General features: G+C 35.1%; 1 protein-coding gene across 2 annotated transcripts; it reads left to right on the forward strand.

Moving 5' to 3' along the window:
- Positions 1–842: 842 nt before the first annotated feature.
- CALB1 (calbindin 1) lies at positions 843–25,333 on the forward strand. Of its 2 annotated transcripts, XM_069466247.1 has the most exons (11): positions 843–1,084; positions 1,614–1,690; positions 5,118–5,192; positions 14,351–14,434; positions 14,551–14,607; positions 17,656–17,733; positions 20,133–20,188; positions 20,280–20,319; positions 20,447–20,500; positions 23,220–23,291; positions 23,628–25,333. In XM_069466247.1, the coding sequence occupies exons 1-11, from the start codon at positions 1,006–1,008 to the stop codon at positions 23,739–23,741; spliced, it is 786 nt and encodes a 261-aa protein (XP_069322348.1). In that variant the 5' UTR covers positions 843–1,005; the 3' UTR covers positions 23,742–25,333. The 2 variants fall into 2 exon arrangements, with proteins under 2 accessions (XP_069322348.1, XP_069322350.1); XM_069466249.1 differs by lacking the exon at positions 5,118–5,192.
- The last annotated feature ends 1,485 nt before the right edge of the window (positions 25,334–26,818 follow it).

Below are 26,818 nucleotides of genomic sequence, written 5' to 3' on the forward strand. Positions count from 1 at the left end.
AGGTCTGTGTGTTAAGGCCACTGCATAGGCTGTGGCTGAGTCACTAATTCATGTACATATGAACTTGAGTCAGATTCTTTCTTTCTCTTTGCTTTAGTTTACTCTTTCCACATTCAAAGGCAGTAAACTATGGTGTCTCTAAAATCACTTCCTCCTCTAATATTTTAAGGTGTTATAATTTAATTCTATCACTTTCCAGTTATAATTCTACTTCAAGCTGGAAACAGAAAAACCACCATAATCCTGCCTTCTCATGTTGGCAAGGTTAGTTCATATAAACCACCTTAGAAAACATTCATATGATAGTCTTCACAAGCACTAGACAGAGTGATTATTGATATTAATCAATTCACTGTATACATTAATCAAATTAATCTAATACTTGCCAAGCTTTCACCTGGTTTTGTTCAAATACTAAAAAGTCTTGGAGAAATCACACACAAATATAATCATCATTTGTGTGGCTCTACCCTTCATCAGCTTTCCCCTTCCATCTGAAAACCCAAACCTCTCCAGGTCAACAGTTTTATTATATTTTTATTATGTTCCTGAATATATTATCAGGAATAAGATTCTTCCTGGACGAGGAGAATGTGGGGGGAAATAAGCCTCTGTTTTCGGCATCCAATCCCTGCGCAAAGGATCCTCCACCACCTGCTGCTTCCTACACGCCAAAACTCCTGCTCCAGCTGGCTCTCCTGGTAGGAAAGGAGAAAACTGGAAGGGAGGGGAAGAAGGTTGGCGAGAGCAAGAGGCGGAGAGTGAGGGATGGGAGGCAGGAGGAGGCGTGGCCCGGCTCGGGGCGGCCGGGATAAATACTGAGAACGGGGTGCGGGGTGGGAGAGAGAACTCCGGAAGGACGGCGGAGCTGAGCAGCACCGAGGACAGCGCCCGGCAGCGCCCGCGCCCAGGTCTCCTGCGCAGCCCGGACTCGCGCGCCTGCTGAGGGTCTCGCTCGCCCCACTCTCGCCCGGACACATTCACGCACACGCACCCCGCTGGACCATGGCAGAATCCCACCTGCAGTCGTCTCTGATCACAGCCTCACAGTTTTTCGAGATCTGGCTTCATTTCGACGCTGACGGTGATTATCTTCTCTTTTCTTTTCTTTTTTTTTTTTTTAACTGTTTCAGGACCCGTTTCCATGCCCCTTCCCAGTCTTTACCTTCCCCTGAGCCTCCTGGTCCCATTATCCTCCTTTCTATTCTTTACTTCTTTTCCCCTAATCTTATCTCCCCAGCTGGCTGCCGAACCGTTAACCTGAAAGTTTATATTGCTTTCACGTAATCCCCAAACCTTAAACTTTTGTCTTTCCAGGAACGATAATGATAGAAGGAGAGAAAGAGCGGGGATCGGGAGACCCTGCTCCCCAAAGTTTCTAGGGCTGCGCTCAGCACCCCAACCATCCTCCTTTGTCCTCAGTGGATCTAAAGTTTGACACCCCAGGAGGGGAGGGCTGCCGCGTCTGTCCCCTTTGCTGGTTAAACAATGTCCAGGCAAGAGAGAGCTTCTCAGGTCGCCAGAGAGATAGCTGTCGTGGAAAGGGAACAGGGAAGACACTCGAAATGAGGAAAGGAGATAGCTGACGCTTGGCTGCCTCTTTGTCTTTGCAGGAAGTGGTTACCTGGAAGGAAAGGAGCTGCAGAACTTGATCCAGGAGCTCCAGCAGGCGCGAAAGAAAGCTGGATTGGTAGGTTCAAGTTTGTGAAGGAGGAAAAAGACCTTCAGTCCTAAAATATAAAGATTCTTGTGTTTTCACAAAAAGCCAGCGAGGTCAAGTGCTTTCTGGAGATTGTAAATGTTTATTGACTGAGGAAGGTGAGAAAGAACACCTTTCAAAGTTACATAGGTAGAAAGGGGCAGAGGGGGAGAAAGAGAAAGAAAGAAAGGGAGGGAGAGGAAGGGAAGAAGGTGGGGGGAGAGAGAGAGAGATTGATTTTTCTAATGGGAAAAACCTTACAGTCTGAAACTGAAGCTTTAAAAACATATATTCTATGCTCGTACTTTTCTTAATAGCTCCTAAAAGGAAAGTGTAGGTACATGAGATCCTTTTTATGGATCACCACCTTTACCATTGAGTTCGGTTAGGTAATTTTTAACTTCTCTTTTACTGCGTGAGAAGTAAGGGGGTAGAAATACATTTCTGCCCCTTGGTGGTGAGGAAACAGATCTGCAGATTATGGATCTCTTATTCTATTGCCAGATATTATTGTCGTGATGTTAATGTAGTCAGGGAGATGAGAAAACATCCTGTCTTGACCCTCCTCACTGGGGGAAAGTTGGCCCACTTGCAACATAATAGTGAACAATAATTTACTAAGAAAAAGGTCTTCATTTTTTTGAAAGGGAGAAACCCAAAAGTTAGAGAAGTGAAAAGTAAGACAATTTTAAGAATTTCATTATTGTTAAAAAAAAAAAAAAAAAAACAAAACATTACTCTGGTGGGAAGCAATTAATAGTGTCTTGGAAATATGTTGTTTGTGATTTAAGGCAATGGTTATTTAAATAAATGACAATTCTTATTAATTATAATTGACTTCCTTTGGGCATAAATTAACCTGTTAAGAAAAGATGTTGTTAGCATAAAAATAAAACATACCCAGCTTCTAAACATAGATGAGATGGTTGTATAAAGGAAAATGGGTTAAGAATTTTACTACTCTATTGAGGTTTATGTAAGACTGCCTTTCAGAAGGCAGTGTTGGATTTGGACTAATTAGATGTTAATGATCTTTGGCCTTTGTGACTATGGATAGAAAGAGATTTTACATTAGTGATGATGTACATATTATCTGTATATATCATATAGCAAGGTACTACCTCTAGTATTGATTGATATCTATAACATTTAATAACAGAATTATCTTTTTGTTGTATTTAAATAAAAAATTGTGTAGTACGCATCTCTGTACCACATATTCAGAAGAATCCCAGTGGTCTCTAAATATATTATAGTGCATTATAGAGCTATCAGTTGCTAAAATCATTGACCAAATTGATTTTAAACTAGACTGTGCTCTAGAGATTGTTTTATCCAGAATTAATATTACATAAATCTAAAAGTGTAACGGAATGGAATCAAATAACATAAAAATGTGTTATATGCCCTCCAACCTCCCTCCATCTTATGTACTGTCATGTAAATAAATTTATGCGACACCATAATTATAGCTCTATAAATCTTTGGCTAATAAAAGAAAAGCAATTTTTTTCTCCATTAAAGAATATATATTAAGAATATCTGGTTGGAAAAGTCTTACTTTCCATAGCATTTACAATTAAAACCTTGGAAGATGCTTCCAGCAGCTAAATGATTATATTTCAATTTTTCCAGAAGTAATTTTAATATTGAAATTTATTTTCATCTTAGAAATTCAAATATTCTTGAACTCTATCCATTTTTCCAGATTTTTCTTTTCCTCCTCCTATTTTAATATTTGTACCTTTTTGTAAACAATGCCTTTGTTTTGGAGTTTTCAAGTTGAAGTTTAGTTTTTTTCTACTGCCTAGGCTCCAGTTTTGGAATATTTGAAACTCTGATTATTAGATTACAATTCAATAATACTAAACTTGAGCACGAGCACAGGTATAGGATTATATCAAGTGGCTTAATACCTTGATTCTTGAGTATTTTTCTAGGCTTTGGATAGTTAAAATCTAAATCAAGCTCTGGATTGAGAAGTCCATAGGCTGGATACATGTTTCACTATATAAGTGTGTGAATATAACATTAATGAAATATAACATTCCAATATATTTTCAGAAACTACCCTTTTACACTAAGTATAGTGTTTAATCTTTAAATTTGCATTCACTTTTATAAACCTTTGACAATAACAATGATGATCATGATGATAATTATATGTTTTGCACTGTTTAAAAAATAGATTTTGACATAATTGTCACCTTGAAATTTCACAAACTAAATGTCAAATCTGCTAGTTAAACTAAAGGTATTACACAGTTTTAAGATTTAAGAATGAATGCTTTGGTTTGTTTACATTAAGGTATGTGTAAAAAATATAGGGACTGATATTCCCACTATTGCCATGGGGTGGATACTTTCATTTTCTTACAATTGTTTCTATAACAAAATTTAATAAATACAAATTGTAATTTATCTGTAGTAGAGGAGTTTTTTAAAGAGTGTAATATAATTAAATTGCTTTGTTACTATTTATTACCTTATTTCTATTAAAGATATTTACATTGGCTCCAAAAGTATTTTGTAAATACTACCAGTAATGCTATTTAGCACCAACGTAGCCCTTAAATTATATTAACCTATCTATCCCTAGAGCAAACTGTGTGGTAGACAATACCACCATCTTGTTAGTTATGATAAAAATTGAGACCTTAATTTGCTTTCCCAAGGACATAGAGTAGGACATTAGAAAGGGTTGACCTATTTTAAATAGGCTTCAGTTAATTCAGCAGGGCAATTTAAAATGGGCTATGTTGGAGACCCAAGGGTAAAAATTAAACTTCCTGAATACTAGCTCCATGTTCAAATCACTAGGTTATAGTTCATAGCTCTCTAATCTATTTAACTTTTAAATTAATTTAGTTAATAAATGCTCCTTCCATGCTGGAAACAATACTTGCCTATAAAGTGAGTTACTCTTTGACATTCACATTTTTTGCTTGTCCAAACTGCAGATACACATTACTATCTTCCATGGGAAAAAAACATTGCATTAGAATAAGAAAAATGTTATAGGACAAAATAGTGCAGCAATATAAAACAATATTTACTGAAGCAAGCAATTTGAAAAGTATATTAACAATGATTATTATATTTACATTCACTGAAGATCATGAATTGAATGATTCTCACTATATTTTCAAAGGGTAGCAAATTCTCAAAACTAATAATAGAAGATAAATCATAGCAATTGGTTTAGAACTGATAATAATTATAACTCTTTCATTTGGAACTAATAAATACTGTGTGTCTGTTATGCCTTTAATTTTCATGAGAATAGTTAATCAGTATGTATAATTCTAAATGGATACAACTTTGGTTTTCTTTGCAATAAGTTATCACCATCACAAGCATAATTAGGTATTTTTTTTTTTTTTTTACAAACTTCTTACCTGCTTTTATATAATTTTAGGAGTTATCACCTGAGATGAAAACTTTTGTGGATCAGTATGGGCAAAGAGATGATGGAAAAATAGGAATTGTAGAGGTAAGGAACTTATGCATTTTTCTGATTTAATTTTAATAAATGAGTTTCAATTTTGAAGTTGTATCAAAGTCAAACATGCTATGGCAAGACCCATTCAGAGAGTTTTATTTTACCTAAGTAATATTATCTTCTGTTCAGAAATATAAAATCAAAAATGTTTAGAAATAAAAGAAACCTAAGAGTTTGCCTAGATTTAATACATTACCAAACTGAGACCCTGGAGAAATGAAATGGTTTGCCTCCGGTCATGCAGCTGTTGGCTGGCACAGGTGCAGTTAGAGGAACAAGTCCCCGACTTCTGGATGAGTATCCATCACAGTACATTACCCAGCTCACTTCAAAAAAGTGTCCAAGTGCATGGTTCACCGCTATTTCCTATCATTTAACAGCATAGACTTTTTAAAAAAATATAAAATGAAAATATTTGCAGTTCCTATGAAATACTTGCAGTTGTAATATTTCATGGCAAAAAGTCACATCCTGGTTTTGGAAATTCTATTTTAGATTGACAGTTGGCCTTAGTAAAAACACATGAATTTAACTAAAGTGAGCAAATATTTTATGATCTGTTATAGGTGCATATTCCTCTTGAGTCTCTGAAAGTTAAAACTGTGGGTGTTAAATCTTTTAACAGTGACTTTTCCCATTAAGGATAACTTATTTTTGTCTGTGAATCAAGGAAGTAAAACTTCGATTATTCATCAATTCCTCTGCATTCTCAGATTTGTGAAAGAGCTCTTTCCTCCCTTACTTGTATGTTTTCAGACTCTAGTGTCTCTGCTTCTACTTTTTTTTTTTTAATCTCTGAAACCTATTAGAGAAATTGAGTGGACGGCTTTGTGTAGAAAAATTAATAAAGACATATTTTAAAATATGCCAAATCACAAGCATAATTATGTTTTTCATATAGTGTTCTCAGTGTCTTAGACTATGAAGTATTCTGGCTCTCAGCAATATTTAGTCATAATTTACCTTTGATTCGGAGAACTAACCTGGTTTTCAAATAATTGATCATATAGGACACTTGTGACACCAATCTGAAATATGCTTATTTTTAAACAGCTACTCCAAATAGAGTTAAGGGAGGACATACTATTATTATCTTCAATCTTCATAATTAAAATTTTTCCCTGGAGTATACACTTTCCCCTTTACCTATGTGTAACTCATTACTATATAAATAGATGATAGTAATGGGACTTACAGATTGACATAGAGGCCAACTAATCAAGACATGAAATCATCAAGGATAAGAAAATAAATAATTTTTAAATGAACATAAAGGAGATGAGGTAAATCTAATTATTCAAAACTAGTTTGAAAATCTGACATAAGTGAAATTATAGATTGGCTATTTCAGAGTTTGGCATACTTTTTAATTCTGGTAAAGGAAAGACTGTCATCTTACATTTAACTTACTTCACTTTGAAGGATTCCAATCCTAACTGTTTATTCCCTTCCATGATACTAGGTTGTGCAGTAAAAAGCGTACATCTGATTCACATCTGATTCTGATTTTACATTTTTCAAAGGAGAAAATGGATGCTGATGTTTTGAATCCAGATTTTACTATATATGATATAGTCTAATCATTTATGCCTTATTATTTGAGGTCTAATTTGAATGAGAAGTTAGAGGTCACTTAGCAGATGCATTGTCTTAGAGGTTTGATGAAAGAAATTTCCCCAGAAGTTTGAGATAAGAAACTGTTACAGGAAACAAAAGGTTTTCTGTGTAAGGAAAGATAGAGAAATATAGGTACCTGAAGAGAATGAAGAAGGCAATGAAGGCTGAAATGAAGAACCGAGGGACTTTTATAGAAATAAGGAGAAGGAAAAATAATGTCAGTTTGTATAGCATTATACAATTTATAAAGTGTTTTCAAATATGTTATCTCATTTGATCCTCATAATGACAAAATTAATCTAGTCTAAATATAAAATGGGAATCTATTTTATAGTTAGGAAACCTGAAGCTTCAATAGATTTTGCCTAAGGTCAAAGAAAAAATAAGAAATAAATGGTAGAACAGTCAGAACCCATCCATGTTCCCCTAAACTATCCTGCCTACTTTTTAAATAATAAATAATCTGCACATTTTCTGCATTAAAAGGAAAGATTTTCAAGCTTCAGTTGGTTGATTACTTATGGCAAGGTTCTAAGTTTAGCCAGGTTAAATAGGGATGCATAAGGTACTGTATAGAGAGGTTATTTGGCACTTGCAACATGATTTGAGCAGAATTTTTCAGATCAGCTGAAGCTGAAAGAGTTTAAAGACAGAAGTTAGACTCATAAAAACAGATTAGAGGGTTTTAGTGTTCCAGGATATGGAACTTTTTGCTAGATGGGACCCTTGGGAAGAACTAGCCAAAATTCCTTATTTTAAGGAAAAAACTGAAGCCCAGAAAGGTTGAATGATGTGCCCAAGGTCCCACTGTCCGGGAGTGACAAAACCTATACATAGACCTAGATATGACTTTGTTTGCAAGACTCTTTTCATTAACCTGAGTTACCAGCCAAGACATACAAGCAAGGGAAGGGGACTGGGGTTTAGTTTGAGAGAGGAGAATTAGAGACTAGGCGAATAGGGAGGAGACTGCTTCAGTAGTTCATATGCATGTTTATTCAGTCTATGGTGGTTAAGCAGATTCTGGAAATCATTGGAAAATAGAAATCGAAAGTTATAGATTACATGTAGAAAATAGGGAAACAGAGAATGGGAAATGCTTGAATTCATCATGTGCCCTCTAGTGTCACTAGAAAATTGTATTAAATGAAGTTCATCCTTTCTTCCAACTTGATATATGATACCACTTGCTTAAAAATCGTATATGCAACATGGAACACCAATACACAAATCCCAACTAGCTATAAAGGTACACAAAATCCCATGTTCTCCAAAATTTATAATAATCTACCTACTAACATCAAGCACACCTTAACTTCAGTGTTCAAAGGGTAAAAAGGTTGGATTTGCCTTTATATTATGCCCACTTAATAGTTGTACTCATCAAAATCTAATCAAAGTCAACCAAATATTTATGCAGTAGCCTGCTTTCCTGATGGAACAGGCCAAATTGGTTTGTCTCTGAAACACGTTGTTCAAAAAATTGGAAAACATGGTGGTTAATTTTCAAAATTTGGACCTGACAAAGTTGACTGACACTTTCCAACAACATGCATTTGCTACCTAGAAACATGTAAAAAGGAAAATAATGTGAAATGTGCTTTCTTCAGAACATCCTAATTTCATGTCTTTAAATAGATGTTAAAAGTCACACAAACACAGTTCAGTAATAAAGAGATTGTTAATATGAACTCAAAACAGGAACATCAAAATTCTGAGATCATTGAACAAATACCATGACAGTCAAAAAGTATTCTAAATTTATTCAGAATAATAGCTCTATTGCAAAGAAAGCCGATTAAAATAAGCAAAAAGGAAGAGGATTTAGCAGGTAATGGAATTTTCTTCCCTGGTGCGCACATGAAGTATAGATATTTCCCTTAGCTGTATGTCAAATATATAAGTTTTTTACCTGATCCCTTGGGGAATGTGTGGGAACCAACCATCCTCTCCAGTCTTATTGTTTCTATCTGTTCAGGTCAGTGCGTCCACTGAAAAATAGATCTAAAAGCTATTTTAATCCTAAAACTGTAACAATCCTCCCAGGGAAGAAAGCACTACTCGAGCCTTTCCCTCTTTTCTTCCGCAGTGGGATTTGAGCATGTGAGTTTAGCCCCGGGGAATATAATTTTTCACGGCAGACTACTTGTCCACCTCAGAATTTGGAGAAACGACTGACAATGAAATCTGATTTAAAAATTCCCTCTAGATAGACATTTTTAACAATCTATTAGAAAATTTTTTCTGATTGAAGATTTTAACGGAGGGTGATAAAGACAAGGGACAGAGTCTCAAAATCTAGATAATCGGACTGTGTGCCTTCAGCTCTGTCTCACACTACAAGCTATGTGAGAGCAGATCATGTACCTCTCTGAGCCTCTGTTTCCTTGGCTGCGAACAGGAATGACAACGTATTAATTTCATAAGGTTGTTATGAGTATCAACACCAAATGAGATAATACATGTCAAAGAAGTAGGCTGTTCCTGCCACACCATAAGAACTCAATAAATGTATTTGTTATTATTGTTAAATACAAAAATAACTTATTGGAAAATCTACACCATTCTTCTGAATGCCAAGCCTCTTTTATTCCACTTACATAATTTGGCAAATTCAAATTATTAAATTTAAATAGCCTTAAATTTTTTAGAAGATTATTTACCTTCCGAATTTCCTGGACTCACTTCTCATTGGCTAGAAAGAATGTTACGCTGGGTTTCAAATGAAAAAAGTGAACGCTTGGCTAATATGTGTTAGAGAATGTTAACATGCACCATGATTGTGTTTAAAAGTTAAGAATTCTGCCCCATGAGCAATTTAAAGTACCTATCTCAGTCGTCTCCAATGAAATTGCCCTTCGTGCATACTCTCCTCACACCTAGTACTTAGTTTTATTGTTGTATCTGCCTCCTGCTTTGAAATTGTCAGGGAAAAAAATTGTTTGAAATTATCTGCCTCCCTGTGAAGTTCTCACTGGCAGTGACTGTCAATCCCCCACCGCCAGCACAGTGCCAAGTGTTTAACAGACAAATGAGCCGTGGCAAGGGATTTCAACCTGCTCCAAAACATAAGGCAAGGGCTCTATATTATGCCACGAATAGAAGAGAGAGGGAAAGGCTCTTGTTACAGGTTGAGTTCCCTGGGAAGCAGAGCTGAGTGGAGGAGTAGCAATCAGACGGTCTATTAGGAAGTGCTCATGGGATCAATATCTGTGGAAGGAAAGTGAAGAGAATAGAACTGGGCTGTGATACGGTCTCAGCAGAGACCTCAGTGACCCTTCAATGAGCTCGGGAGCTGGGGCGACTCTTCAGAGATGTCCCACATTTTGAGTGAGTGGGTTGGGCCTTCATACCCCTATGTGAATCAGTCTATAGGATGCAGCCTCCCCGGGGACGCAACTTTCCACAGCCCCAGTGATCCCTCAAAGGGGCCCAACAGCTGGGGCCACAGCAACATTCCCAGCAACCGAAGGGAGCTCTGGAGAGCAGATCACAATGTCCACCCTCTATCTACGGCTCAGGAATATGTTATTTGAATGATCTGCAAAGGGACATTTCTTCCACTCATTTACAGCATATGCTGACTTTAGGAAAATAGTCAATTGCCTTCATTCATTGCTTCAGTGAAATATTTACAGACATTTTTGTAATTGCTGGGCAAAGAAACAGTAAATAAGATACAGACCCTATCCTCAAGGAGAGTAGAGACTAGCCGGGGAGACAGGCAAGTAGAAAGAAAGGAGTTCTTTTCACCCCCTCACTCTTGGTGACAAGCAACCAAATCTCGTAAGTGAAGCTCTTAGGGATTCTGCCTGTGGCCACAACTATCTGCCTTCCACTCTCCTTTTGCTGCTCTTCGCTCTCTTCTCCATAAAAAAGCTTTGGGAGTTCATAAAAGAGCAGGCAGGCAGCCCAAAGACTAAGGAATCACCAATAATATTGGAACAAGTATTGGACAGCAGTGACTTAGCATATCTAAGAAGAAATTCTCAGGTTGAGGCCTAAAAAAGATTTGAAGGGCATGGTTCCTTCTCTGTCCAGCAGAGACCCTCTCCGTCCAGCAGAGACCCTCTCCATGCTCTGTCCGACCCTACTCGACACCTTCCATAAAAGGCTTTTGGCATTGTAGGCGTGGTCTTAGAGGCTCCAGCTGGAGAATCACTTTGCCCAGCTCTGAAATTTAAAAATTGACTCATAAGCGTTGACAGAAAAACCCACAGAGAACACAGGACCACAGCATTGTGAAACACACCTTAAGAAAGATTTCTTTATGTTCACTGTAGCCACAGCCTATCCACACATACTCATTGCTTTTCCTAATGGCTAGCTTGTCTTATAATAATCTTTTACATGTTTAAGACTCATTTCTAACATTTGTAAAATAGGACAGTACTGTATCGAATGTAACACTAACAGTTTAATAAAATTAGAATGGATTGAATATGTTGCACATGGATATGTATTTTTAAATAATTAAAGTAAGAGTAAGAACAAAATAGCATGGGCAAGAAATATACATTTACACTGGACATTAAGAGCAATTTTGCCATCTCTCTATTTGACGTTCTACAGATCTCTGAATTTTATGTGAGTTACATGAACTTTAATTTATGAAACAAAGATGGTTAAATTTTCCTAATTTTACATTTAATCATTGCTTACTAGCTCATTCTTTTATTTTTTCTATTTTCATGCATTCGGTGGATTTGGAGAAGTACAATTATTTTTTTTAATTATATTTTTTGTTCAAAGTAACACAGATTAATTGTAAACATTCAAGCAAAATAGAAAATTATGAAGAGATAGTAAAAACACTCACTATAAATCATGTTAAGTAGGTATTTTTAATAAAGTAAAATTATCAGCCAATGCACAAGCATTTATTTCAGGCACATAACATGCTGAGCACCACACTGGACATACAGGAGATGTAGAAAAGAAATATTGTTTGCCCTCTTGAAATGAATGGTCTAGGGGAAGGTCCACCAAAAACTTAAGAAGTAGTATCTGACAAGTTACATACCAATAAATAAAGGAAAAGTTTGTATCGGCTATTTCTTGTTTACCAAATGAGTGCTTATGTTAATGCCCAGCCATGATATAAGGTGGCCAGTCATCTCATACCACACAGAACCTTCCAAAATGTACACTCAACATCCAGTTTCATTGGTCCATCTGTTCCTTAAAATGTCTGTCTCTGACATATCTTTGAAACATATACGTTTTATTGTCTTTTGTCTTTGTTCCCTCCCCTCTTCTGAGTTATTCTTTTCTTCCTGCTCCACCTCCTTTGAGCCCCTTCAGGACAGTATTATTGCAGACAGGGTGAGACTCTACAACAGACTTTCGACAGAGCCCTTCTCCGCGTCCAGCCCACCCACTGCAGTTCTCTCTACCTCTCCTCTCCCCACTTAGCTTTGGGTGGACTTACTCCCTGGGACTCACTTAGCCGGTATCCAGCTCCTTTAATAATGAAAATCATGTATAGCTACTTTTCACTAGTAGCCCAATCACAAATGAGGAATAAAGGGGTCTTTATAAACAAGATGGCATTCTAATTTTCAATTAGTGGAAACAGCCTAACATATTCAGACTATCTTGCTGTTATATGTAAAAAAAAAAAAAAAAAAAAATCACCCACAAATGCATTATTTGTAGTCCAACAGTAAAGAAGCAAGTCATCCATTCTATTGCTGCCTTCAATAAGCATATTGCTGACTTAATTTACTAATAATCATCAAATTAAAGTTATTTTCAAAGTCTACAGGTCAACTTATTTAACCTCTTTGAGTGTTAGTATCCTCAAGTGAAAAATTTGGGCTTTGAATTTTTGAATTAAATTGAATTATATTATTTCTAAGGAATGTAATTTTATAATTAGAAATTTTAAAGGAATTAAAAGAATACAAAGGTCAAAGAAGTGTACCCTGAGTTTAATAATGGACCTGATAATTAGTAATACATACCCACACTGTAATGATGTATGTATGTTTATGGACAAAAAGCTGATTACATTTTAAAAATTACTAGCAAATCCTAAACCCCTATTTTCACCTTTTAGGTATGTTGTCATCTACCCATACTAGTGACTTTTGCTTCAAAATAAATAAGAAAATGTTTTCTGATTGGGTCATACTAAACATCCTGAAAAAATGGCACCTTCCCTTGGTCTCACCCCCACATATAGTGCCTAAAAACTGAGCAGTTTTAATTTGAGATATTATTTCAAAGATTTAAAAACAAGATAAGTTAAAGGATATATTATACAAACATAAGGAAGATGAGACTGTTTGCATATATGGTAGAATGATACATTTTATATTAAATTTTTAATTTTTCAGTGGACCTAAAAGGATGAAATTTAAGAAAAAAAAATGGATGTGATAGTCTTTCCTAGAAGTTGGTAGAACTTTTAGAATTTATACTGACCTTAAGGTTGATCTAGACTACAGGTTCTGGGCCTAAAATCCAGGGTTGAGGGTCCATGCTTGAGCTGCAGGGAATTCAGATGAAATGTAGTGTGTGTAGGTTAATTCTTTAATGTTGATGATGCAGTGATTCCAACAGAAGGCAGTTTGAACCCAGTACATTTAAAAGATGTTGGTTTCTATTTCAGCTCCTTATTTTAGTGAGGAAGGCACTGAAGTCCAGAAATGTCCGAGGGGTTGCTGGGGACCACAGCTAATTAGCAGCGGAGCCAGAAATAGAACTCACGTCTGCAGTGGGGTCATCAATCCAGCTCCCTCCTTCTCTGCACGCAATAGATAGATTATATTAGTCATAAAATGGGATCTGGAGCCCTTTTTTCCTCCAAAAAAAAAAAAAGAGTATTGAAGTTATGAAATGAGATCTAAGAGGCAATGTCATAGAGTCATGCAGTGGAGATCAAAAAATAAACCCAAGCCCTGGATTCAAGCAGTGGATGTCCTTTTAGCAGAAATCAACAATTTGAGAACTGACTTTTCCTATTACTGTACAGTTTCCCACTGTTCATGGTGAATTTCTTTTCCACCTCTCTTTCCACTGCCTTACAATCGCCTTCAGTTTATCTTCCCTTGTATCTCCTAGTAGCCTTTCTCCTCGAGCTTGGGAATGCATCTTTTTCCTTCCTCCCTTTCCTCTACATTCATGTTTCTCACAGTTTCTTTCATGTCACATGAAATCTATGGCCCCCATGTGTGCTGTTCTGTACACCCTGAGAGGAGCAAGATCTGATCTGTGGCACAGAACACACATGAATTGTTCAGGCTACTGGGATGAATCTGCTTGTACGTCCAGCAGATGAGAAGTGGCCACACTAGTCCTAGCTGAGCAGTTGCAGGGCACACAGCATTGGAAACATGATGGCACTTTGTAGGAACAAAGTACCAGAAAGGGAAGGTTGCTAATGTTTTTTCTCTCCTACTTTCCTAGGCAATAAAACTGCTTCTAGGGAACAGTTTGAAGGAACACTAAGCAGCAGGTAATGGCAGAGACTTGTTTTCATGCTCCTTACAACAATGTTTCTTTCCCTCTTTCTGAATCTTTTCCAGTTGGCTCACGTATTACCCACAGAAGAGAATTTCCTACTGCTCTTTCGATGCCAGCAGCTGAAGTCCTGTGAGGAATTCATGAAGGTACAGGAAAGCTGTCACTTTAAGAAAGCTGCTGAAAGTAGAATTGTTGGCTGCTTCTTCTTCTTCTTTTTTTTTTTTTAATGTGTTTGGTTTTCCTTATCCAAAATTACTTACAGACATGGAGAAAATATGATACTGATCACAGTGGCTTCATAGAAACTGAGGAGCTTAAGGTAAGCAAATACAAACTTGTGCTAAGTTTTTTCCTTTCAAATAAGCTGCTAAGAACTTCGCAGCTTTTTAAAAAACCTCCCACAAAAGAAATACTGTTGAGCAGTGGCACATTCTCACCCACTCTTCCCCATCATTAATGAAGTACCAGATCAAAAAAGAGACTTCAAGTGCTTCTTGAAATTCTGCTCAGCCATGCAAGAAACTGGTATTTTCTGTGGCGTACACAGATTGTTACATAAGAGACAGATACAGAATTATACATAAGCCAAATAAGCCACCCATTTTATTGAAATTTGAAATTATATTTTACAGATTAAACGTCTATATAAATAGAGTTCTCTTACAAGAGAAAAACAAGGAGAAAAGTATTGAACACTTACTATATGCCAACTATACACATTTCTTACCTAATCTTTGCATGAGTTTTACGAGATTAGTATTACCCACCTGAGGAAAAGGGTTTCGATAAGTTACGTGATATACTTAAGGCCACCTAGAAATAAGACACAGAGCTGCAATGTTTAAATCCAGACTTTTCTGCCTCCAAGGCCTCCCTCTAGACTTTCTGTACAACCTACTGCCTCTCAACAACGATAACAACAAAATGCTCATATAATTAAACTTTTGAAAAACTACAACTTTGAAAATGAATTTTTCAATTCCTCTCTCACAGAGGAGGTTGTAAAGAAAAAGGCAAAGAGATCTGAAATCAAGACTTACCTCAGGGCAAATCACTACATCATTATGATTTTTTTCATCTTTAAGACAGGGGTAATCATACTTTCCTTTCAGATTTATTGTGAAGCTCAAGTCAGGTGTTCCATGTGAAAGATTTTGTGACATGCAAGGCATAATAAATTATATTATTCATGGACTCAATTTACTAGCTTTTCAGAAATACGGAAGTATCCTTCATCTCATCTCCTCAAACCAATCCTAAGATGTCTCAGTCTGAAAGACCCTATTTTCTCTAGCTTCAGAATGCAGAGTGACTAAAAGAGAAGTGAGTTACTGCTTATTGAGCACCTACTATGTGGCAGGCAGAGTACTATGTGCTTGAAACATATTTTAACTTTTAATCCTCACAGAAAATGTGCAAGTATTATTATTCCCAATATACAGACAGAAAGACTGAAGTTCAGAGAGATTAGATAATTTTTCAAGATCACAAAGCTGCCTAAGAAAAGAATCTAGATTTGGACCTAGAATATCTGGTAATTCTAATAATGTTCCCCCCCCCCCACAGCAAACACCACATGCTTTCAAGCTTAATTCATTGACAGTTATCTCTTCGGCTGCTCTGTGGGGAAACATGAATATCAAACAGTTTCCTAGTCATAGTTCAATATGGTTTGACTAACATAAATTTTAGAGCTGGAACTGCGACATTTGCACCATTGCAAAATTGCTAAAACACGTTCAACTCCACCCTCTTGAAAATGTAAACATTCTTTATGTAAGTCACCAAAAACAATGTCTTTCACAAACTTGCAGCTCAGCAACCCACAAAGTGACAGCTAAGCTATTGTATTTTTATTCAGTTAGACCAAAAATATTGTTTAAAAAATCATTTCAAGTTCATAATGAAAACCTTAGCTCGTTTCCGATACTGACCTCAAAATATTCTAAAAGTCTCCTTCTTTGTTCTAAATTTTATCCTCAGAAAGAGATTCTAAATAGAAGTCCTCTTCCCCAGGGAATTTTGAAGATAAGTTGGCATTCTCTTTTAATGGATCTTTCAAGAAAGCTAATTTTAAGATCTGTAATAGAGTAAAACATCGCTTGTTCTCAGACACGACTTTGAATCTCAGCGTCCCAAGGTTTCTCCCAGGCTATTTTTGTGACCACCATTTTAGTCTCTGATGAGGCTTTTAACCCAATTAATCTCTGACAAAAGCCTTATAAGGCTCAAAAATAAAATTCACCCCCAACAGATAACTTTGAATTTTCCATGCTGCGCTTTGAACTTACAGTAGAATGTTTGAAGTAAAAAAAGAAAAAGAATTTATCAAACCAAGAAAAATATCTCCTTCCTTGAAAAGAGTGAAGTCAAATCAGCCAGGAAGAACTGGTATATTTGGAAGGGAGCTAAACTACTGCTGAACCAAAGAAAGCTAATCCTTCTATAATATCTGGGCACAGTATCTGCTCAGTTTTTCATAATTGCATTAATTCATTTTCTGAGAAAATAAAGGAGTTGCGAATGAACAGTGCTAGACAAAATGAAAGACTATTATGTGCTTAAGTACTTACACTGTCATTTATATGGCAAGCCTTTGTAAAGCTTTTATTTGATTTATGTCTCTATTAGAAAAAAAATTAAACTCACTCCTAAGCTCCACCTGTCAAGTTAATAATCATCTTTTTTCATCCTTCCCACATTAATCTCTATATTAATATGATTCATATATCCTTCAAGGATTTTATGACATCATCGGTGGCCAACTGCTTTAGCTTGAACAGTTGAAGCATTTTAACCAAAGTGCTTTGGATGACATCAAGCCAAAAACTAACCAACTGGCCTTCTGGAGAAACAAGCTTCATACTGCTATGAATCGATATGTAGATACAACCTGTGAGGACAGAAAATGCATTTGAAATTAGAGGTAGATCTCTATCTGGCTTACTGATAATTTTTAACACACGTTACAAAGGTATAGAAAAATAGGCCCTTATGTGTCTTGCAGAAGAGTCCCTGAGTACTCGTGAAGATAACCAGTAAGTAGAAATACATCCTTTGGGCTGGCTGGTTTTAAAATTTTATTTTAGATTCCTACACAGAGCACAAACCAGATACTCCTTTAATTGAAATCATACAAGCATAGCACAGAAGAGACCACAGATCACCTGTCAAAGGTAGTTCCATCGCTGGGATGCCAAGGATCACGTGGTTTTGTCTTTCTTCTAAGTTCCTCTCCTCCCCTGCTTCTATCTTCAAAAAGAAACTTCCTTTGCATTCCTCATATGCTCTGTTTTAAGGCATGCTGAAATGGAAGCAGACTGTACCTTATCACTGGAATTCATCTGAGTGTTCTTTGTTTTAACAGAACTTTCTAAAGGACCTGCTAGAAAAAGCAAACAAGGTTGTTGATGACACAAAATTAGCTGAGTATACAGACCTAATGGTAAGACTTGAAAAGACTGTATGTAGCCAAGAGCTCATGAAATATTACCGTGTTATTACTAATACCCAAGGCTACACATGATGAAATAAACAAACCGTAGGGTGGACATCACATGCACATGGGTATCATTTCATTCGAAAATTAAAATACTTAAAAATGCTTACATCTTGTGATGCTGAGTACTGTAGACATTGGCTTTAAGGCTCAACCAACATCTGAGCATTTCCTTTCTTGTGGGCTATGTAATTTTTATCTGTCAAAAGTTGAGTGTTTTTTTTTTTTTACAAAGCCATTGTAATTATATCACTAAATTATAAAACTTGTACATACATATTACATTATATACCAAAAATCACTTGTTATAGAGGTTCTGAATCCATTTTTATCACAGCTTGGGAAATCATAGACTTTGTTAGAGTTTAAAGAGATCTTCTAGCTACTTTATTAATTGACTTAAAATGGGTCTCCTTTCTTTTGATTTTTATTATTTTGGGGTATTGTATTTCTGCTACGGATGAGAAAATCTAAATATACCTTGAGCCTCATACTATAATAAATAGTACAACCAAGATCTATTATAGAATATTGGTAATAGAACCATGAAAACTACTTTACATATAGACACCTAATGTTTTAGGGAAAAAATGAACACATAAATTAGTGAGGTTCTAGATAAAATAAACCAATGTCCATGAAGTTAGTTTCATGTGCGTGAAGTTTTCTCATTTGGACTCATTACAGAATTAGAACTACTAGGAGATACAAATATTTACACACGCTTTAAGTATCAGGAAGGTATTGTGAATTCTTATACCGTGGATTTAAATAAAACATAGCTGTACATTATAAAAGCTGCTATGTTATATCAGATTGATGAAGGCCTTAGACTGTTTAGTTACCCTGAGAAACAATCTTATAAAGGGTTTGATTATATTTGATGTAACTGATGTTTACTCTCAGGCTTTCAGCCCACATTTATCTGGGGAAAAAAAAACCAAAAAACCAGAACTTTACTATTGCCTTATTCACTAAACAGTGTCATTTATTATAAAATGGAGCTAATCTTCAGTTTCAAAACAACCAAAAAGATTTTCGTGGTCATCTCTAATTCCTTATTACATTTGCATTTACAACAGTATTAGCAAACAAATGGGGAGAGTTTCTCTGTGTCACAATGAGCAGATCTAAGCTCTGAATAACTTTTGGGAAATGGACGATAACCTACATTTTTCAATTTTCTATTTTGTTCCAATCTTAAGGGATACCTATTTAAAGAAAAGACTCCTTTCTAGTTAGAAATTTGAAGCGTCCTTTCAAAAACCACTCAGATGGGAGTTTCCCCCTGTTGGTTTGGCCTGACATATCTGATTAAATGTCATAAACCAGTTCAAATCCAGGAAGCAAATTAATCAAGGACTAATTAAAATTTAAATATATATGTAGGGAAATATTTCCCATGGGCACTAAACTGTGATCCATCCAGTATCTTGGTAGACAGCATGACAATATTAGAATTTATGGTCAATGGATGAAAAATGTTGTATCAGTATAGGATCCTAAAAAAATCTGCCTCCTACAAAAGATTCTTAGAACATCTCACCATAGAATGCCTTTCCTTTCCTCCTTTAAAAGACCTCACTAAATCTATATCCATTATAACCTTGACCACATTCCTTTCTTCAAAAACAAAAATAATGCTACTTTTTCACACATTTGGTATTCATTTATCATATATATTTTACATATTTAATATAGTTCATGTATACTACTTCTATACAACCTGTTATAGCAATAGTTGCTACTTTCTAAAAACATGAATGCTCCGAAATACGGATACAAGTGTGTTTACGTCTGGATGTGTCTTTGTATATGATGTATATATAAGTGTAATGGAGAGTTAGGGAGCTTCATTGAGTATCTAGTACTTAATGGAAAATAAAACTATTCAAAATTACTCAAAAATTCTATCCACTAAGAATTTATTCATTTTGTTTGTCTACTGCTTTTTTTTGTACTATTTTATGCTCCAAAAGGGTGAAACAAATTAAATATTTATTTTCATACCATTGTTTGAAGAGACTCTGGAAGAGCCATGCACGGCCAGACACCATCCCACATCTTAACACACATATCAACATGTTTGCAATGAAAATAAATGACAGTATTCTAGAATCCTAGCTGAGACAACTATTACTCTATGTTATTTTGATAAACTCTGGCAATTGATACAAATTATAGAGTTGAAAATTTGCATTGCAAGTTTAAAAAATGCTAATTTTTAAAATGTTACGGTGTGTATAAGTACTTGATAACTCAAACAGCTTTATTTTGAATGTTCATCTCCTTTGTGCCATAAATCATTCCTCAAATGGCAAGAATAATGACATTCTGTCTTTCAGCTGAAGCTATTTGATTCAAATAATGATGGGAAGCTGGAATTAACTGAGATGGCCAGGTGAGTTTAGGAACCATGCAAATGTTGTTATAATAAGCTGATCTTCTTCAAAAAAATTTAATATATTAATATAATGTTTTATTCTCAAAAGGTTACTACCAGTGCAGGAGAATTTTCTTCTTAAATTTCAGGTATTTAACTTTTTTCTCCCTTAAATAATATTTTTCTCGAAAAGTTAGAATGTGGGAGATTTGTCAAGGGAAACATATCGAAATATAGTAATAGCATTTTAACATTTTCTCTCTTCTCTGTCTTTAGGGAATCAAAATGTGTGGGAAAGAATTCAACAAAGCTTTTGAGCTATATGATCAGGTACAAGTTCATTCTTTTTTATCTTTCCTTCTTTTTTATTGTGGTAAGAACACTTAAAATGAGATCTACCCTCTTAACAAATTAAGCATGAAATACAGTATTGTTAGGTACAGAGACAATGATGTATAGCAGATCTTTAGAATTCATTCATTTTGTATAATTGAGATTTTATGACTGATTAGTAACTCCCATTTCCTCCTTCCCCAGCCCTGGCAGCAACTGTTCTACTTTGTATCTATTCATTCGACTATTTTAGATATACAAGTGGAATCATGCTGTATTCGTTCTTCTGTGACTGGCTTGTTTCACCTCGTTGTCACATATAGCAGGCTTTCTTTCACTGTTAAGGCAGTGTAATATTTCATTGTATGTATACAGCACAATCTCTCTATCCATTCCTCCATCGATGAATGTTTAGATTGTTTCCACATCTTGGCTATTGTGAATAATGCTATGATGATCATTGGAGTGCTAGTATCTCTTTGAGATCTGTTTTAAATCTTTTGGATAAATACCCAGAAGTGATATTGCTGAATCATTTGTAGTTCTATTTTTAATTTCTTGAGGAATCTCCATACTGTTTTTCATAGTGGCTGCACTATTTTGCATTCCCACCAACAGTGTGCAAAGTTCCAATTTTTCCACATCTTCACCAACACATCTTTTTGATAATAGGATTCTCACAGGTGTGAGATGATACTTCATTGTGGTTTTAATTGGCATTTCTCCAATGATAAGTGATATTGAGCATTTTTTCATATACCTGTTGACATTTTGTATATCTTCTTTGGAGAAATGTCTATTCAAGTCATTAGCCCATTTTTAATTGGATTATTAGTTCTTCACTAAGTTATAGGAGTTCTTTATATATTTTGGACATTAACCCCTTACATGATATGTGGTTTGCAAATATTTTCTTCCATTCTGTAGGTTGCTTTTTCACTCTGTTGATTGTTTCCTTTGATGTGCTAAAGCTTTTTAGTTTGATGTAGTCTCACTTGTCTATTTTTGCTTTTGTTGCCTGTGCTTATGGTTTCATATCCATGAAATCATTGCCAAGACCAATGTCATAGTTTTCCCATATGTTTGCTTCTAGGAATTTTACAGTTTCAAGTCTTACATTTAAGACTTTAATGGATTTTGAGTTAATTTTTCTTTTATGGTATAAGTTGAGGGTCCAATTTCATTATTTTGCATGTGGCTATCCAATTTACCCAACACCATTTGTTGAAGAAACTATCCTTGCTCCATTTTGTGTTTTTGGCATCCTTGTCAAAGATCAGTTGACAGTATACATGTAGACTGATTTCTGAGATCTCTATTCTGTTCCATTAGTCTATGTGTCTGTCTTTATGCCAGTACCACACTGTTTAATTACTGTACCTTTGTAATATATTTTGAAATCAGGAAGTGCGATGCCTCCAGATTTGACCTTCTTTCTCAAGATGGTTTTAGCTATTTGGGGTCTTTTGCGATTTCATTTGAACCTTTTGTATTGTTTTTCTATTTCCGTAAAACAATGCCATTGGTATTTTGAAAGGGATTGCATAGAACCTGTAGATTTCTTCAAGTAGCATTGACATTTTAACAATATTAAACCTTCCAATTCATAAACACAGATGTCTTTCCATTTGCTTGGGTCTTCGTTAACTTCTTTTGTCAGTGTTTTATAGTTTTCAGTGGACAAGTCTTTCACCTCAGCTTATTTCTATTTTATTCTTTTTGGTACTGTTGTAAATGTGATTTTATAATTTCCTTTTCAAATAGTTTATTATCATAACCTATTTTTTAATTTTAATTTGTATCCTGCAACTTTGCAGAATTTGTTTATCAATTCTAACAGTGTGATGGAGTCTTTAAGGTTTTCTATATATAAAAAATGATATTATCTGCAAACACGGACAATTTAACTTCTTCCTTTCTGATTTGGATGCCTTAAAATTTCATTCTTATCTATAATTTGACTCGAGAAGAATTTTTGGGAAAAAATGGGCTATTAAAATTATGGAACCAATTCATTATTTTCATAGGCAATGTATTATAGTATGTCCCAAATTACAAAAACCTTGATTCAAATCCAACACTGTGATTTATCTGCTGTGAAGCTTTGAGCAAAATGCCAAACTCTTCTGAGCCTCAATTTCTTCATTTGTAAACAAGAGATAGTATTAATACCCACTTTGCAGGGTTGAATGAGGATTAAGCTAAGTAAAAACATCCAGCAAAGCCTTCCCTCCCAGTAGATGGTAACATCATGTATGTGAGGAAAGCTTGTTTATGATGTCACTAGGTTATATCCTTTGCTTTTCCTATTTCTCTATTCCTAGACCTATGGGCTCCAGTACAACTCTGTTGCTGCCTGGTGTGACATTGGGCCATGTAGCATCATCAGGCTTCAGTGTCTTCACTTACTGTATGAACATATTTGTGGCTGCTTACCTACTTCGACGGGAGATGATATTGTTAACACAAAGTAAAATATTAAATATGAAAGTACTTTGAAAAATTCAAGATATTTTACAGATGTAAGGTGTTGAATGAGAGGCAACTCATATCTTGCATATTTTGCAACTTTGGAACAGCTAAAAATTTTGAGGGCCTAACAAAGCAGGCTATAAAAACTGAGATTTTCTGAGGATTCCAGTTATTTCCATTTCACTTCATTCCCCACTACTGTGAATGGAGCTGGTTGTATACTCTTTTATTTCTCCTCCCTCAGGATGGCAATGGATACATAGATGAAAATGAACTGGATGCTTTACTGAAGGATCTGTGTGAGAAGAATAAACAGGTAACTTAGTTACCGTGCCACTTATTTCTTAAGCAGACTTTATGGATCCATCCAGAAGCAACCGCACATCCATTTTGGAAATCTTTAAATATTTATAGAGGAACAAAAATAGATTTCAATTCTTAACTTGATTTGGTTCTGACCTAAATCAGTGTATCTGTGATAAATAGATTTTAAAAACAACCTTGTGATTATTCACATTTGTTTAAGAACATAATCTAGCTCTTTTGTTAATGGATTGATGTAAAAAGCAGTTTTCGTCTATTTTATCACTTGACAGCGGTTAATTAACTTCCATATTTAACTGGATTACAATGCCATTTATGTTCTATACAGGATCTGGATATTAATAATATTACAACATACAAGAAGAACATAATGGCTTTGTCGGATGGAGGGAAGCTGTACCGAACGGATCTTGCTCTTATTCTCTGTGCTGGGGACAACTAGAACTGGTGGTCACAGCCACTTGCTAGCGATACACTGTATCTCAAAAAAATAACTGTGCACTGTAAGAGAGTAGGCTGTATTTTCTTTTATATCTGTAAATTTAACTGCATATAGATAATTATCCAGGATGTGTAGCTCGTTCTTTTCAGCTTGTTTCTATACTGTTTGTACAGTTTTTGTAACTATATGATTGAGAAGGAGAATGTCTATGCTTAGGCCAGTCAGTACACCCAATATAAAAAAAAATAAAATAACCTAACATATTCCTGTTTTCATAAATACAGTAGTACAATATTTCCCTAAAAATTCCACCAGGATTACTCTCTATAATTCTAGTCTCTGATGTGTAAATGCACATATGTCACTGAGTAAGAAAATCATACATGACAAGCCAAGCATTCTTATTTTAGACAATCACAGGACTGTCCCATAAAGTATTTCTAAGCTATATTTCCAACTATTAGGAGGAATGTGCTTTTGCATCTAAAATACTCACCAAAATATCAATAAATAGTTAATTATGCCTTTATAAAGTTAACAGTCTCTCACTAGAGAAGACTTAGTACACTAATCAACATGTCTACTGCTTAAATCCATACTAAACTACTGGTTCAAGTTGATTTGGCAAGCAGCGAAGGTAACATCAGATGACACATAAATCTGTCTGACTCTATGCCTATATTTCCAACAAGCCTACTGTCAGAGTATGACCTTAATCCATTTTCTAAACTGTTTTCATGTGTTGTAGATTATAATTATTCTAGTAAACTGCTGTTTTATGTCATATTCTGTGTATTCTCTGATTAAATTTAATATATGGAGTGTCCTGGTGTCTAGTTTTCATACCTCCTGGATTTTCTCTCTAGTAGAATTGTTCATTTCCACCAAGGTATCTGCTGCCTCTGAAAATATTTTTTTCTAGCTCTAACAACTCTATTTTTTACTATATTATTAAATTTTAATGTAAAATCCATAGCATCCTGATTACTGAATGTTATATCATCAATACTTTTGTGTACTATGTGGACTCTATATTTCATATTGAGATCAGCATTCAAAATAGTTCTATTTCTATCTGCAAATAGTTTCAAATGAGTTAAAAAAAATAACATTGAAGAGAAATGTTAATGTAATCATTTATCTTATATAGCAAGGGCGATTCTAAAACATTCTTTAACACACATCCAAGTAACAGTTTCACATATTTGTAGCTAGAATATCTTATACTGGTTATAGTTGACATGTAATGGTTGGTGATTTTGGATTCTTTGATTGTGAAACAGAAAGCTACGAGAGATGTGGCTGTGTGAAATGTACAAAGTTACTGCCTGAGAGTTAATGATGGTTCTGGGTCAGCTTGAATGTCACCATTCTATAAATTCAACACTTATTTTTACAATTCATAAAAATAACAGAAAATGTGAGCTATCTCTTTCCCTCAAGAATGAACAGAAAAGAGATCTGCCAAAAACTAAAATTTATCAAATGATGTTAAGTGAGTGGTAAATTGGCTTTGCCTCTAGCATGTAAATGGAAGCGCTGATATTAGACTGAATTTAACTACTAAGATTAAATAAAGAAAATAACCTTAATCTCTTGAATTTGTTTATTCTTCAAAATGTCAGTTGACATATAATCCAGGTAGAAATGCAAGATGCTTAAATTATTACAACCTAAGGGATCTAAATAAATGCCAACTTGACTCAATGAATTATTAGATAGATGCCTCACTGAGTTAAAGGGGTATCTCCGATGTTAAGATTTACAAAGAAATCTCAAAATACCCAAACATTTTGGTTTTTTTTGCCCAACAGACACAGTCAAATATTTCGTCCTGGGAGATATCCAAAGGAAAAGTAGAAACATACAGAATTTTCCTACATTTCATCTGCAGAGAAGTATTAAATAGCTATTTACTTCCAAGTACATTCCAAAACTATACCAGGTTTGGCATTCTTACAGTAGTATCATGAAAAAAGAAAGAACAACAACAAAAAAGTATGAAGGGAGTATTTCTGAAGAGAATTCCCAGAGGGCTGCGGGTAATAATGGTCACAAGTCTAACACCAGGACTATCTTAGTGGACTTGAACTCCTGTGAGGCAAAGAAATTCTCACACTTCAGCTAAATCCATCACATTTACATATTAATATAAGTGATAGGTCTGCTTCCTGGGGCAGAGAACAGGGTGAAGTATGAACAAAAAGAATCCGGAAAGGCAAATATAAGATTACTGGCACAATGCCCACCTCACACCACAAACAAAATTCATTCTAAATCTATCGTCAGTCTAAATGTGAAAGGTAGGGAGGCCATATAATAGGAGGAGATCTTCAACACTTGACACATGGAAATATATGTTAACATCCAATTATGAAGAAACAGATCAAAAAATCAGATTCTATTAAAATTAATAATTTCTGTTCACAAAAAGACACTGTTAAGAGAGTGAAAAATCAAATTTCAGAGTGGGACAAGATATTTGCAACACATATAACTAACGAAGGCACATATCCAAAATCCATAAACATTACTCCTAAAAATCTATTTAAAAAAATAAAATCCAATAAAAAATGTGTAAGAAAGTGGAACAGGCATTTCACAAATAAAAGAATATCTAAATGTCAATAACATATACAAAGTAATCAACTTTACTAGTAATCAGGAGAAATGCAAATTTAAAAAATGAGGTACCACTACACTTTGATCAGAAAGGCTAAAAGTAAAGAGATTTAGAATGCTAAGTACTAGTGAGAATGTGGCACAGTGGAAATTCTCACACACGACTTGGTAGGAGGTTAAACTGTGAGCACTTTGGAAAGCCATTTCACAGTATGTACTAAATGTGACCATATGCACACCCTATAACCCAGCAATTTCACTTCTAGGTATTATCAATCTAACAGGTGAAGGTGTATGTATTTTCACCAAAAGAACAAGAATGTTCACAGCAGCGTTGTATTTGGCATAGCCTCAAACTAGAAACAACCCAAATGTCCACCAATAGCAGAGCTAAGAAAGTAATTGCAGCATATTCATATTTACCATATATTCAATGAAATTGAATAAGAATGCAC

Source organism: Eulemur rufifrons, chromosome 3 (assembly GCF_041146395.1).
Source record: "Eulemur rufifrons isolate Redbay chromosome 3, OSU_ERuf_1, whole genome shotgun sequence".
Taxonomy (NCBI): domain Eukaryota; kingdom Metazoa; phylum Chordata; class Mammalia; order Primates; family Lemuridae; genus Eulemur; species Eulemur rufifrons.

Coding starts and splice junctions, on each gene's coding strand:
- CALB1 (XM_069466247.1), top strand. CDS start 1,006: ATGGCAGAATCCCACCTGCAGTCGTCTCTGATCACAGCCTCACAGTTT. Junction 1,691..5,117: donor CGCGAAAGAAAGCTGGATTG/GTAGGTTCAAGT, acceptor ATATAATTTTAG/GAGTTATCACCTGAGATGAA. Junction 17,734..20,132: donor CTGAGTATACAGACCTAATG/GTAAGACTTGAA, acceptor TCTGTCTTTCAG/CTGAAGCTATTTGATTCAAA.